Here is a 13,490-nt window from a genome sequence, read left to right as displayed (position 1 = left end):
CTGATTTTATGCAAAGTGTGTATATATTTTTGGGGGGACACCCTGTATATCTAACAATTGACTGATCAAAAAGTATATAAGATTAAAACGTTATAGATAACATTTCTCATTCTAGCATATAAGTGACATGGTTTAAAAATTAGTTGTATAAACTGAATGTACTTGTAATTCTTGTAGAGTAAAATTAAACTGTTGTATAATTTATTTCTTTAGACCATTTCCAGGACTTGTGATTAATAACCGTGAGTATTTCATGAAGTCTTTGATATTTTCTTTTTTGGGATGTGTGTGTGGCCACATATTTAGCTCACAAGAATGTAAAATTTTACTACACCCATAGCAGTAACCATGCAAAGTCATTGTTCATTTAGTCCACAGTGTTAAAGCACTAGGTACTTTCTAGATATAATATTGAGCAAGTTTGCTTAACTTTTTTTTTTTTTAATTGATTTTTTACAGAGAGGAAGGGAGAGGGATAGAGAGTTAGAAACATGGATGAGAGAGAAACATCGATCAGCTGCCTCCTGCACACCCCCTACTGGGTATGTGCCTGCAACCAAGGTACATGCCCTTGTCCGGAATCGAACCTGGGACCCTTGAGTCCGCAGGCCGACGCTCTATCCACTGAGCCAAACGGGTTAGGGCTTGCTTAACTTTTTAAAATCTGTTTATTTATTCATAAAATGGTAATAATATTAGTACCCCCTTTGAGAGTTTTAGGACATTTTAAATGACTCATTATATATGTTAAGCAAGCTTCTGCCCATGTTTGTAAATAAAGTTTTATTAAAACACTGCCAGGCTAATTTGTTTATGGCATAGTTGACAGAATTTGCAACAGAGACTATGTGACCTGCAATGTCTAAAATATTTACTAACTGGCTCTTTATGAAGAAGTTTGTGGACCCCTGACCCAGAACAATGCCTGGCCTTACAGTATGTCCTCAGTAAATACAGTCTATAGTTGTTATTTTTATTACTTTTACTTATTGTTATGTAATTACAGTGCTTGAATAAGTGGGTCTTTTTAATCTGACTTAGCTTGCTTCTATTATTAAGCAAAGTGTCTGGTAGACATTGGGCTCTCAAATACTATTGCATAAACATATACATGTTCTTTCATTTCTCTGGTGTTCGTAATTTAAATAGCTTTTTTTCTTTTAGCACAACTTAATTGTGCTCATATATTTTGTGTTCTAGTAACTTTTTATTTATTTTTTGTTCTGTTAACTTTTTATTAAAAATTAGAGGCCCAGTGCACGAAAATTCGTGCACTGGGGGGTGCGGGGTCTCAGCCTGGCCTGCACCCTCTCACAGTCAGGGACCCCTCGGGGGATGTCTGACTGATGGTTCAGGCCCGCCCCCCAAGCCCGCTCCCTAGGGGAGCGGGCCTAAGCTGGCAGTCAGACATCCCTCTGGCAGCGGGGAGTGGGCCTGAGCCATTAGTCGGACATCCTTAGTGCTGCCACGGAGGCCAGAGAGGCTCCCACCACCACCGCTGTGCTGGCCAGCCATGAGCTGGCTTCTGGCTGAGCAGTGCTCCCCCTGTGGAAGCGCACTGACCACCAGGGGGCAGTTTCTGCGTTGAGCGTCTGCTCCCTGGTGGTCAGTGCACGTCATAGCGACCAGTCATTCCTGGTCATTCTCCTGTTAGGGTCAATTTGTATATTACCCTTTTATTACATAGGATTTTGTGAGAATGATCCTTTCTAATACCTTTGTCATTTCAGTCTTTTCCAATTAGCATTATTATTCTAATTTAAAAAAAAAAATCCATTCAGCCCTAGCTGGTTTGGCTCAATGGATAGAGTGTCAGCCTGGAGACTGAAGGGTCCCAGGTTCAGTTCTGGCCAAGGGCACATGCCTGGGTTGCAGGCTCGATCCCAAATAGGGGGCGTGCAGGAGGCAGCCAATCAATGATTCTCTCTCATATTGATGTTTCTATCTCTCGCTCCCTTTCCCTCCCTCTCTAAAATTAATAAAATATATATATTTTTAAAAATCCATTCAGTTCTATAGTTTATTCTTTAGGAAAGTGTAAGACTCTTCAGTTTCATGTTCAGGATTTATCAGTGACCATTAAATGACAGTCTTTTGAGTAGTTGATTTGCCCCCCTGACCTGAGAGATGTACTGGCATCACACCTGTCCATCACACCTGCCGTTGCATACTGCTTCACTCTATTGACCCTGTCCTCTGGTTTTCACTCTTCAGGATCATTGATTTGGTTACATCTCTTCTGCTTCCAAACGTTTGAGTTTGATTTATCATAAAGTTTATTAATTTGCTTGTACCCCCAATCCATGAGTTCTTTTTTTATAGATTCTGTTTTTAGTATACACACTATCATGGTCAAGTATGTTAGTATCTGGTAATGTCAGTATGAAAGAGTATATCTTGCTTCATAGATCCTATCTAATAAAAGAGTAATATGCAAATATACCTCTGCTACACCCACAAGCTGCGCCCACCAGCCAATCAAGAGAGTATGCAAATTAACCCAACCAAGATGGCTGCGGCCATGGAGAGAGCAGGAGGCTTGGGTTTCCCCAGCAATAGAGGAAGCCAAGCTTTCCACCTGCCCTGGCCTGCCTTGGCCTCCGCTTAAGGCTACGAAGTTTCAATTATAGAAAATAAATAAATCCCAGATCCCAGGGCTTCTGCTTGGGTCACCGGAGGGCGTGGCTGGCCTGCAAACCACCACAGGCCCCTCATCCAGGCCGTCCCATGCCCCAAGGGAACCCCCATCCTGATCCGGGACACCCTTCAGGGCAAACCAGCCGGCCCCCACCTGTGCACCAGGCCTCTATCCTATGTAATCCGATCTAATCCTCTCTAATAAAAGAGTAATATGCAAATTAACCCCAACCAAGATGGCTACCAGAAGGGAGGCTTGGGTTTCCCCGGCAACAGAGGAAGCCAAGCTTTCCACACATTCTGGCGGGCCCAGGCCTCCACTCAAGGATACAAAGTTTCAATTATAGAAGGTAAACAAATCCAAACAGAAATGGCAGCAGCCACGGATTGAGCAGGAGGCTTGGCTCCACTCCAGGCTACAAAGTTTCAATTATAGAAGATACATAAGTCCCAAACAGAAATGGCTGCCGGCCATGGAGCGAGGAGGAGGCTTGGCTCCGCTCTAGGCTACAAAGTTTCAGTTGTAGAAGGTAAATAAATTCCAGATACCAGGGCCTCTGCTTGGGTCGCCAGGGGCGTGGCTGGCCTGAAAACCACCACAGGCCCCTCGCCCAGTCCTCCACACCCCAAGGGAACCCCACCCTGATCCAGGACACCCTTCAGGGCAAACCACCTGGTCCCCACCCATGCACCAGGCCTCTATCCTATCTAATAAAAGATTAATATGCAGATTGACCATCACTCCAATACACAAGATCAAGATAGCTGCTCCTATGTGGTCAAAGATCCTGCCCCCATGTGGACACAAGATGGCCCCACAAGATGGCCAGCAGGGGAAGGCAGTTGGGAGGGACCAGGCCTGCAAGGGAAGGCAGTTGAGAGGGACCAGGCCTGCAAGGGAGGGCAGTTGGAGGCGATCAACCCTGCAGAGGAGGGAAGTTGGGGGCGAACAGGCTGGCAGGGGAGTGGTTAGGGGGTGATCAGGCTAGCAGGCAGAAGCGGTTAGGGGCAATCAGGAAGGCAGGCAGGTGAGCAGTTGGGAGCCAGCAGTCCTAGATTGTGAGAGGGATGTTAATCTTTGTGACATTCAGCTTTAATCACACCAGGAAACTTTATTATTTAAAGAAATCCCATGATGATTATTTTTCTTTTTAAAAAAATATCCTACCTAATAATGGACAAATATGCAAATTGACCATACCTCCAACACGCCCACAAAGCCACACCCACCATCCAATCAGAGCGAGCATGCAAATTAACCCAAACCAAGATGGCTACAGCCACAGAGAGCAAGGTTTCCTAGGTAACAGAGGAAGCCAAGCTTTCCGCCTGCCCTTGCCAGGCCTAAGCCTCCACTCAAGCTACAAAGTTTCAATTATAGAAGGTAAACAAATTCAAACAGAAATGGTGAAAGAATGGAGCTTGAGAGAGCAGGCCAGGGTTGCCACCGGCAACAGGGGAAGCAAAGCTTTCCGCACACCCTGGCCGGGCCCACCTGCTTAAGGCTACAAAGTTTCAATTATAACCCCAACAGTAATGGCTGCCGGCCTCGGAGGGAGCCCCAGGCTTGGCTCCGCTCCAGGCTACAAAGTTTCAATTGTAGAAGGAAAATAAATTCCAGATACCAGGCCCTCCGATTGGGTTGCCAGGGGGCGTGGCCAGCCTGCAAACCACCACAGGCCCCTCGCTCAGGCCGCCCCACACCGCAAGGGAACCCCCACCTGATCCTGGATGCCCTTCAGGGCAAACCAGCTGTCCCCCACCCCTGTACCAGGCCTCTATCCTATCTAATAAAAGAGTAATATGCAGATTGATCATCACTGCAACACACAATATAGCTGCCCCCATGTGGATACAAGATGGCCAGCAGGAGAGGGCAGTTGGGAGGCACCCAGCCTGCAAGGGAGGGCAGTTGGAGGTGATCAACCCTGCAGGAGAGGGCAGTTAGGGGTGACCAGGCCGGCAGAGGAGGGAAGTTGGGGGCAAACAGGCTGGCAGCAGAGTAGTTAGGGGGTGATCAGGCTGGCAGGCAGAAGCGGTTAGGGGCAATCAGGAAGGCAGGCAGGCAAGCAGTTGGGAGCCAGCAGTCCTGGATTGTGAGAGGGATGTCCGACTGCCCGTTTAGGCCCGATCCCGGCAGTCGGACATCCCTTGAGGGGTCCCATATTGGAGAGGGTACAGGCTGGGCTGAGGGACAGCCCCCCCTCCGTGCACGAATTTCGTGCACTGGGCCTCTAGTATATATATATATATATATATACACACACACACACACACACACACACACACACACACATACATATTGAATTCAGAGAGGAAGGGAGAGGGGGGGAGAGAGGTAGAAACATCAATGATGAAAGAGAATCATTGATTGGCTGCCTCCTGCATGCTCCATACTGGGGATTGAGGCCGAAACCCGTGCATGTGTCCTCAACTGGAATCGAACCCGGGACCTTTCAGTCCGCAGGCTGGCGCTCTATCCACTGAGCCAAACCAGCTAGGACATCTTTTCTTTTATATTTTAATTAATCTCAATTCCCCTGTCTTTTGTATAATTTTTAGTTTCAAAGAACATTGTGTTTTCATCTTTTCTGCCCTTTTACTTTATGTTAAAATGTTTAATTTTGTTCTCATTCTGTGCATGTCTATAATAGAATTTTAATATATATATATATATATATATATATATATATATATATATATATTTGATTTTTTACAGAGAGGAAGGCAGAGGGATAGACAGTTAAAACATCGATGAGAGAGAAACATCAATCAGCTGCCTCCTGCACACTCCCTACTGGAGATGTGCCCGCAACCAAGGTACATGCCCTTGACCGGAATCGAACCTGGGACCCTTGAGTCCGCAGGCCGACGCTCTATCCACTGAGCCAAACCGGTTAGGGCTATAATAGAATTTTGTGGTGATTACTATGAGTTAGTTATTTGATGGGACATACCAGAACTCTTAATGTTTGTTCCCTTCTTGTCATAAGGAAAATAGTGCCCATTATGGCAAAATTAGAGCATAAAAATATAGAATATATGTAAAAATGCTTGTCAGATGTAACAGTGTGCCATTAAATTATTAAATGGATTTGCTTTGTTTTCAGAGTTGGTTGATCAGAATGAGTCAGAAGGCCCAGTGATACAAGGTAAATTAAGGAGGGTAATAAACATAGAAATACTCCTACCTTTTTAGTAAAACAGATCAGATAAAACTGTGTGGCCTCACATGTTTATGCCTGTGTAACTTAAAGAGTCAGTTACACAGCACACCCATGTATACATGCACTCAGACTTGTTTCTTTGACTCTTTTGTTTGGAAGCCTGTATAAGCTCAGTTTGTAGATCCTAATTGAGAACTGTGGACCACATGCCTTTTGATCCGACTGTCTCAGGGAAGGTCTAAGGTCAGGAACCCTGAGATCCATGGCATAGAAGACAGTTTTTCAGTGAGAAGGTCGTCTTTTTAAATTTATTCTTCATGCCATTTGTTTATAATGGTAGTTGTAAGCCAAATTGTGTTGGGTGGCAATGTGTATTGTGGTTTTAAAAGTTCCTTAGAAACAAGTGTTTAGGCCTGCTACTGTGATTCTTTGAAAGTAATAAAAGGCTTTTTATTAAAAGGGAACTCACAGCAGAAAGGGCAGGGAGACAAAAATGGAACTTCTTACTTTCGTTTTAGAGCTGTGCTAATTAAGATTGTTATCTAAGACTTCAGTTATGCAAGCTAACGTAAACACATTTCATAAAAGTAGATTTTTGGAAGTCTAAGTTGAGTAATTGTGTGTTTAATCCCAAGAGTCTATGGCTGTTGTTTTATTCTAGCCTTGTGATTTGTGTACACTGCTAGGGAGCTTTCTCTCCTTTTTTTCCCTCTGGTCTCTTCAAATAATTGAAAGCAACTTTTGGACAATGTTACAGTAAAGCCACATGTGTTTCTTTTCAGAATCAGCTGAGCCAAGCCAGTTGGAGGTTCCTGCAACAGAAGGTAAAAACTGAAGTTCCTTAAGACTTTTATTAGAACAATGGGTTAATTGTGTTTTTACAGCTTTTAAACTAGAACTGTGGTGGCTTTGTTCTTTTGTTTCTGGGTGAATTGAATTTGTAGTTTATACCCAGAAACATTGTATTCAGAGTTGATTCATGGGTTCTTTTGCTCTGTTTCCCCCAAATGACTTTTTTTTTTTTTAATTCTCACCCAAGGACATTTTTCCATTGATTTTTATTTTTTAGAGAGAGTAGAGGGGAGGGAAGGAGAGGGAGAAAGAGAGAAAGAGACCAACCCTTTGGTCTGTTGGCTGATGCTCTAACCACTGAGCAGACCGGCCAGGGCTCCCCCCAAATGACTCTTAATGAATTCTGGAGCCATGGAATGACTGACTGCTACATAACCTGGATAGTATAGGTCATTTACATACGTATGTAATTAGGGTGTTTGTTGCTTTGAATATATAAGTAGCAAAATTTAGAACTTATAGCTAGGAAAACATTGTTATCTCTGAAAATGTAATTATTTTTAGTATCTTCTTATTCCTGTTAGATTATGTAAGTAAATAGTTTGGTATGAGTGGATGATAATGAAGCAGATTTGCATTGTTGGTGCTATTAAACAGTTCCCTTTTGTTTTCTTGGTAGAAATAAAGGAGACTGACGGAAGCTCTCAGATCAAGCAAGAACCAGACCCCACGTGGTAGAACTCTTCCCTCCTCGGGTAACTCGGCTTCTGTGTCCGGGATGTGCATAGTGAACCCACCTGCGTATTCATAAGCTAATGTGTGTTCCCTGCTTCAGCCATAAATGTGGCCCCACCTTCAGGGGCCAAGTGTAAGCCATAAGGGGTTGTTTTTAGCTAGAAGATTCAAGTAGGATTTTTCCTTGGATCATATATCTGTCAGTCAAAGGTATAAATGCACTTTTGCCTTAAAAGGAAAATATTTTCTTTAAATTCACAGGGTAAATCTTGTCCTCACATTGGAATTCACTGAGTTAGTATCACTTCACTGACTTTCCCCCTAATCATAATGATAGTATTCGCAGTCTGGCTGAGCTGCGCAGTTCATTGTGCGTCTTACATAGTTAAGTTACAAGCCTGATCCTGTTATTCCAGACTTCTTCAACTTAGCCAGGTTAGTGGCAGGAGGGGCAGCCCTAGAGCGGGAATCAGCAAAATTGGTCGCATGTCTGTTGAATCTCACTAGGCCTGAACTGTCACATATCTCGGTGATAGTCCCAGGCAGCTTACCAGTCCCCATCTGCACCTGGCAGAGTGCTTTTTAGTCATGGAGTCTGCCCCGTACTGTCGATTCATGGATTTAAGTACTAAGTTATGGTATTTGTGAATGTTTAAAATCTATAACCAGATTAACTGTTTTCTTGTTCGTTTTCTCTCCTATTTTAGCTTAAAGTATCAGTGGGTGAGAAGAGCTTTTCGGACCTGTTACTGCCCCAAGCTGTGTAATATACTTGTATAACAGAAATACCTTCTATACAAACCTTTTTTTCTACTTTTAGATAGAAATGTCTACTTTTTCAGCAGTTCTGTGAATTGAATTAAAGAGCAGAGTGACTGTAGATTTGGGATGGCTGGTTTACTTTGGAATGTATTTTAAGGATTTTACAGCAATGCTGGAAAACGACAGGGAAAATGACAGGGATGAATCTCACCAGATTTTTTTATGGATTCGGCAGAGCCTTCAGCTACGGTGTTTATTTTCCAATCAAGTGAAGATATCTCCTACTGGAACATCTCAGCTTCTGCAGTGAAGAAGACACCTACGATAGTTTAGTTCTTTAGTTTTTCTATTTGAAAAATCACTTAAATGATCCTTTTGTTCACGGCTCTCCTTAATGACTAAGTGAACAGTTAGTATCTGTATATTTGACTAAACCTTTTCCTAAGCTATCTATCATGGTTTATACGTTTTTTATCATAATTAAAAAAACAACTATCTGGAGTACCTAATAGCCAATAAGAGATCAGTATCTCAGCGTGTGGCTTATAGATGGAATACAGAGAACCTCTTCCACAAATACTTTTCATCCAAATAAAGTGCATGGTGTACCAGAAGTTTAAGACCAGGTATGAGTGTTTGGGCAAGCTAAATGACACTAAAGCCTCACTGTCTTGTAACCTATTGTGGTGTGGATTTTTTTGGAACACTGTTCCAGTTTGGATCAATCTCAAGGGGTTTTATTGCCTTCATTGTTTTATAATTCTACTTTATAACTTGAGGCTCCAGTGTGGGGAGTGAGGGGTCGTAAGCTAATTATGCACCCGCTGATGTTCTGCGCCATTTGTAGGAGAGTCTTACATGTGTTAAGATTTCACAGACAATAAGAGTTGTAAAATACCAGCTATATGAAAAGCTAGAGTATGTGATGGCATAGAGTGTTCATTAGCTTTATCACAATATTCATAATGGAGAATTATATTACATGGTAGCAAAAATAGGCATTTTTATGTGTTGCTTATATTTTACCTCAAATTAAAATGTAGATATAGGGTAATAAATAAATTCCATCCATGCCTTTCACACACTAATTCATTTCTTTCTAAGGCGTTTTCATGATTATGTCTCGGGAAACTGGTGGGTGTGGTTCGGTGGTAAATGGAATGCACGTGAGGGTTAAGTTGGCATCTTCAGAGGCTCGGGTCCTCAGAAGGACACCGCTGTTTGTGGTATTTCTGAGACCCCTGTGCGTCTCGTTGGAGCTGAGGCTGGAGACCCCACCTTTTTACCTATACGTGCCAGTGCATGCAGCTAATGGATGGCTGTGAGGTCGGAACTCCTCCCAGACCGAGCACATACACGTTAGCTCCTCCCACCTAAAAATGACACTGGCTCGGGATATTCTCCCAGCACAGCCCTCTGCCTCTTCTGTGCCCTACACATTTGTGCTCGGGGAAACCTAATTTGTTATCTTCCAAATGATATCAGGAGATGGCTTCTACAGTAGAATCTCATGGATCTTTTTAAATTATTATTATTAAACGAAAATATGACCAAAGAGATTTGTTTTCCTATCCAATATAAAAAGTCAGTGTGCACACACACACACATATTTTTATGTTTATATATACTGTTCGCATTTTTTAAATGTTCTCACATCTACCAAGTAGACCAGCTTCTGTGCTCTGGACAACGGCACAGAATCAGTGCTACACCCCCTCATCCCTTTCTCATGGTTTAAGGAATGCTCTCCTGTCCCATTCTGTCTCTCCCTGAACAAAACAGGCTTAATTCCTTCAAGAAAAGTGTTGAACCTCAGGCAAGGGATGCTATTTCTGCATCCATCCGTCCTCTGGAAGAGCACGGAGGTGGAGCAGGTCATTTCTCTTAACTCACCGTCTCCCGAAGCTTTTAACATGTCACTCAGTCTCTGCCTCTACAGTCTAGTCAGGCATCTTAGGAGAGCTTCCTTAGAACAGCATTGTTTCCTGGTAAATGGCCTCCTTACCCGCGTGGCTAAGGTCGCCCTGGTTTCAGCCCCAGGCACTTGCTTGCAGATGGGTGGCAGTGTCGCCCTGGCTCCCTCCACCAGAGCCCAGGCTGTAAGGTGAAGCCTTCGGCTCCTGGGTTAATGAATAGTCGGTGCATCCATCAGTGAGACGATTCTTTCAGGGATGGGGGTGAAGCTTGCCCACCAAGATCTTGATGTGGTCAGAGAGGACCGGACTTAAAAACAAGATACTGTTCAGATAGGTATTACCAGTAATTTCAATGTGCTTAGTGTTTGTGAAACATCCCGATTCCATAATAGTTCAAGGTTAAACATTTTACCAGGGAGTAGAGTGACTAAGAACGTAGGTTTTGTGATCAAATCCAAGCTCCACTTGTAGACAGCTCTTTTCTTGAGGAAATTTCCATCAGAAAAAAAACACACGATAAAATCAAGGAAATGTCTACATGGTGTTTATTGAACACTGTCAACGGAGTTGGGCTAATGCTAACCCCCACTCAAGCTCTGGACCTCCAGCAGCTGCCTGGAGCGGCCTCTGCCCTCGCGGGTGGGGCAGAGCAACTGTGGCGGCGCTGAGAGTGTGTCTGCTTTCTGTGGGTGGCCCAGCCTAACCCAGACTTGAACTTCCCAGTGCACATAAGCTTACCCTTTCAGCAGTTGGCACACCATGAGACCTTTATATTTTCATTGGTCTGAATCACCTAGCACACAGGAAGTGAGATGTGTATTCACTGTGCTCCGTGGCCCTCCTTCCTCCCATAATGCAGCTGTTTACAGCAGGCAGCCGTTCCCTCCTGAAGTAGTTGGTTATTCTGAGCATCCTTCCGGCCTCCGTTTCTGCTTTCTTTCCCCCCGGGGACTGAAAGGTCTGAGAGGAGGACTGAACAGGCCTTTCCAGTTTCACTTAACACCCCAGCCCCGGACTAGGATTCCAGGAACTTGCTTGGCTTAACTGTTAGTGGGCAGATCATTGCCACACACCAGGGCATCTCTGGAATGTACTGCCCAGGGCTTGTCCTCCTCAATGGGAGTGTGTGTGTGGAAGAAGAGGCGTTCTCCCAGGGATGCCTCGGGTTCTTTGTGATGGGGAAGGGGGACGGGTGGCATTTTAGGAATTGAGATGGCCTGTAGGGTCTAGTGTATCGACTCTGCACTGTGCTGCTCAGTTATGTGAGTCTGGTGGGATGAGCACAAATGGGCTGTTCATCTTTCTGTTTAGACCCCCCAAAAGTTGCTTTCCCAGCCTCGAGTTTTGCTTTCTGTTTTACTCCAATACGGGATAAGAGGTAATTAACTTTTTATGCTTCACCTCCTGGCTGCCAACCTTGGCTCGGAGCAATTTAAGGCAGCTTGCAGCTGGTTTGTAGAAATGACTCCTTAGGAGCCTGGTGACCTGTTGACTTTTTAAAAAGTGGACTAGCCTAGCCTGGCTGCCCGAGGGTCTTCCTCACCCCTGGAGCTGAGAAAAACAAAGCCAAGCAGGATTAATAGGGTCTTGGTGTCACTTTACCTCTCCCTCCTGCCCTGCCTCACCCCCAACCACTCATACCTCTTGGTTTTGTTTTGAGGAAGTGTCAGAAAAGTTAGTGCTGAAAGCAAGCTATGATACAATATCCATTTGTAAAGGTGTTTCCTGCCAGATTTCCTTCTCAGAAGCAAGGTGTTTACGGGCATTTAGTAGCTTCCACTTCGCGCGTGGTCCCGAGGCTGCTCATTTGAAGTCTCCAGTGCCTCAGGCTCCATAAGGCGACCAAAGACCATGCCCTGGGCAGTGCCTGAGAGGACCTGGGGAGGGTGTCCCCACTTGTTTCAGTGAGAGTGGGTTAGACCCACCAAGAGGTAGCAAAAGAATAGATGGCCCACTTCCTAGGTCATGAGATCAAGATCAATCCTGAAAGGGCCTATTGAATTGGTGCTCTGCAGTTTAGACTGAAAGTGTCCTCCCTTATGATGACCAGTCTAGATCCTCTAGGAACAACCCTTGGTAGAAGATGGCAAGTACAGGATTCCAAAAAAGCAAGGTCGGAGAAGGCAACCCGTGGTCACAACGCCATAGCAAGTGTGGACTCGGGGCTTCAGTCCCGCAGGTGGCATCATTGTGATCCTGGTGCTTCATGCAAGACCGGCCACTTCACATCTCTGTTAGCTACCTGTCTACAGGAGACCCACCCCTCCAGACCTATGTGTTCCTGTGTGTCTTCACTGTCCTTATACCCTTGGAATTGCCAAAGGTACTGAGCCCTTGGAAAACCCCAGCCTGACTATCATGCTGCCAGCTGACTCCTGCACTCAGGGCTGGAGAGATGTAAACATGCCTCCCAGCCCAGGTGACTGGATCCAGAGGCAGGATTTCCCCATTACTGGACTTCATTTCAAATTCAAACATCACAAAACTCCCTGAGGTCCTAGCTTGCTGCTGGATTAACTTAGGGTGGGTGGTTGATGTGTTTCAAATAACTCACTGCATGACACATCTGGGCCCACTCAGCAAGGAAGAGTCAGGAGGTGGGTCTGGAGGGGGCACAGCAGGCCCTGGGAGACAGTGGGAGGAGTTAGGCTCCTGGTTTTGGAGTAGGACTTGCTTGCAGAATCCCCATTCATTGGGTATTTGCCAAGGGCCCGGTTGGTGTCAAGCTGCATTGCAGCGGGAGAGCCCTGCCCCCAGGACTCCCAGGCTTCTGTTCGAGGCCTTGCCCTCGGCTCTGTCCCCGGCACAGGAAGGGCTGGGTTCTGCCAGCTCCAGACCAGAGGCTGTACCCCACAGTCCCACCCACTCTCCACCAACAGTTCCCACAGAGAACATGAGCCCACCCTGTGGTCCAAGCCTTGCACAGGTGGTCCCAGCAACCTGAGTGCCTGCTCTCACGGGACACAATGGCCCAAGAAAGAGGTTCACTGTTGGTGTTAACTTGCCAAAGGACACAAATAGAAATGAACCAATCAGGGTTCAAAGCAGGTCCATGTGGTTGTCAAGCCACGGTGCCCACAGCCAGCGGTCAGTGTGCGCATGCCCTCCAGAGGCCACGGCGGGGAAGAGACTCCAGGGCGTGTGGTTCCCATCACTGACTGTGCCCTGAGCCTGTCTCCTAAGTGCAGGCACCTGTTCCCTTCTGGTGAGGACTCGAGGTCCACCCCAGACCTGGCCAGAGCCCATTCCTAGTCTGATTTTGCTGAGAAAGGAAAATTCAGGGTCCCCTGGGAAGCAGATAGTGACAGGCTGACTTTTCTGCATAGAGACACCAGCTTGCGGTTAGAGCTTCAGCCCCAGGCAGCTGGCTTCACCACCCAGTGGCCCCTCTGCCTACCTGTCAGCAGTGACTCGAGGCCCCATCTACTCTAGGCACCAGGCGAGAACTGGCCCAGGAGGCCTTATTCACAGGGCCTGGCAT

The 13,490-nt window shown here is 45.5% G+C and overlaps 1 protein-coding gene across 7 annotated transcripts in view; it reads left to right on the top strand.

The window, feature by feature from the left end:
* GTF2I (general transcription factor IIi) overlaps positions 1–13,041 on the top strand; it is a 146,249-nt gene extending 133,208 nt beyond the window's left edge. For 3 of the 7 annotated variants that reach the window (XM_079786626.1, XM_079786625.1, XM_079786629.1), the window contains 5 exons: positions 214–242; positions 5,748–5,789; positions 6,587–6,628; positions 7,276–7,351; positions 8,039–13,041. In XM_079786626.1, the coding sequence (XP_079642752.1) occupies positions 214–242; positions 5,748–5,789; positions 6,587–6,628; positions 7,276–7,334 (172 nt within the window). In that variant the 3' untranslated portion in view covers positions 7,335–7,351; positions 8,039–13,041. The remainder of the gene's footprint in view (positions 1–213; positions 243–5,747; positions 5,790–6,586; positions 6,629–7,275; positions 7,352–8,038) is intronic. The other 4 variants (XM_079786628.1, XM_079786631.1, XM_079786627.1 and 1 more) reach the window with 3 other exon arrangements.
* The last annotated feature ends 449 nt before the right edge of the window (positions 13,042–13,490 follow it).

This window comes from Cnephaeus nilssonii (genome assembly GCF_951640355.1).
Source record: "Cnephaeus nilssonii genome assembly, chromosome: 2".
Taxonomy (NCBI): Eukaryota; Metazoa; Chordata; class Mammalia; order Chiroptera; family Vespertilionidae; genus Cnephaeus; species Cnephaeus nilssonii.
The sequence above is the reverse complement of the archived record's forward strand: the minus strand, read 5'-3'. Positions and strand labels throughout refer to the sequence as shown.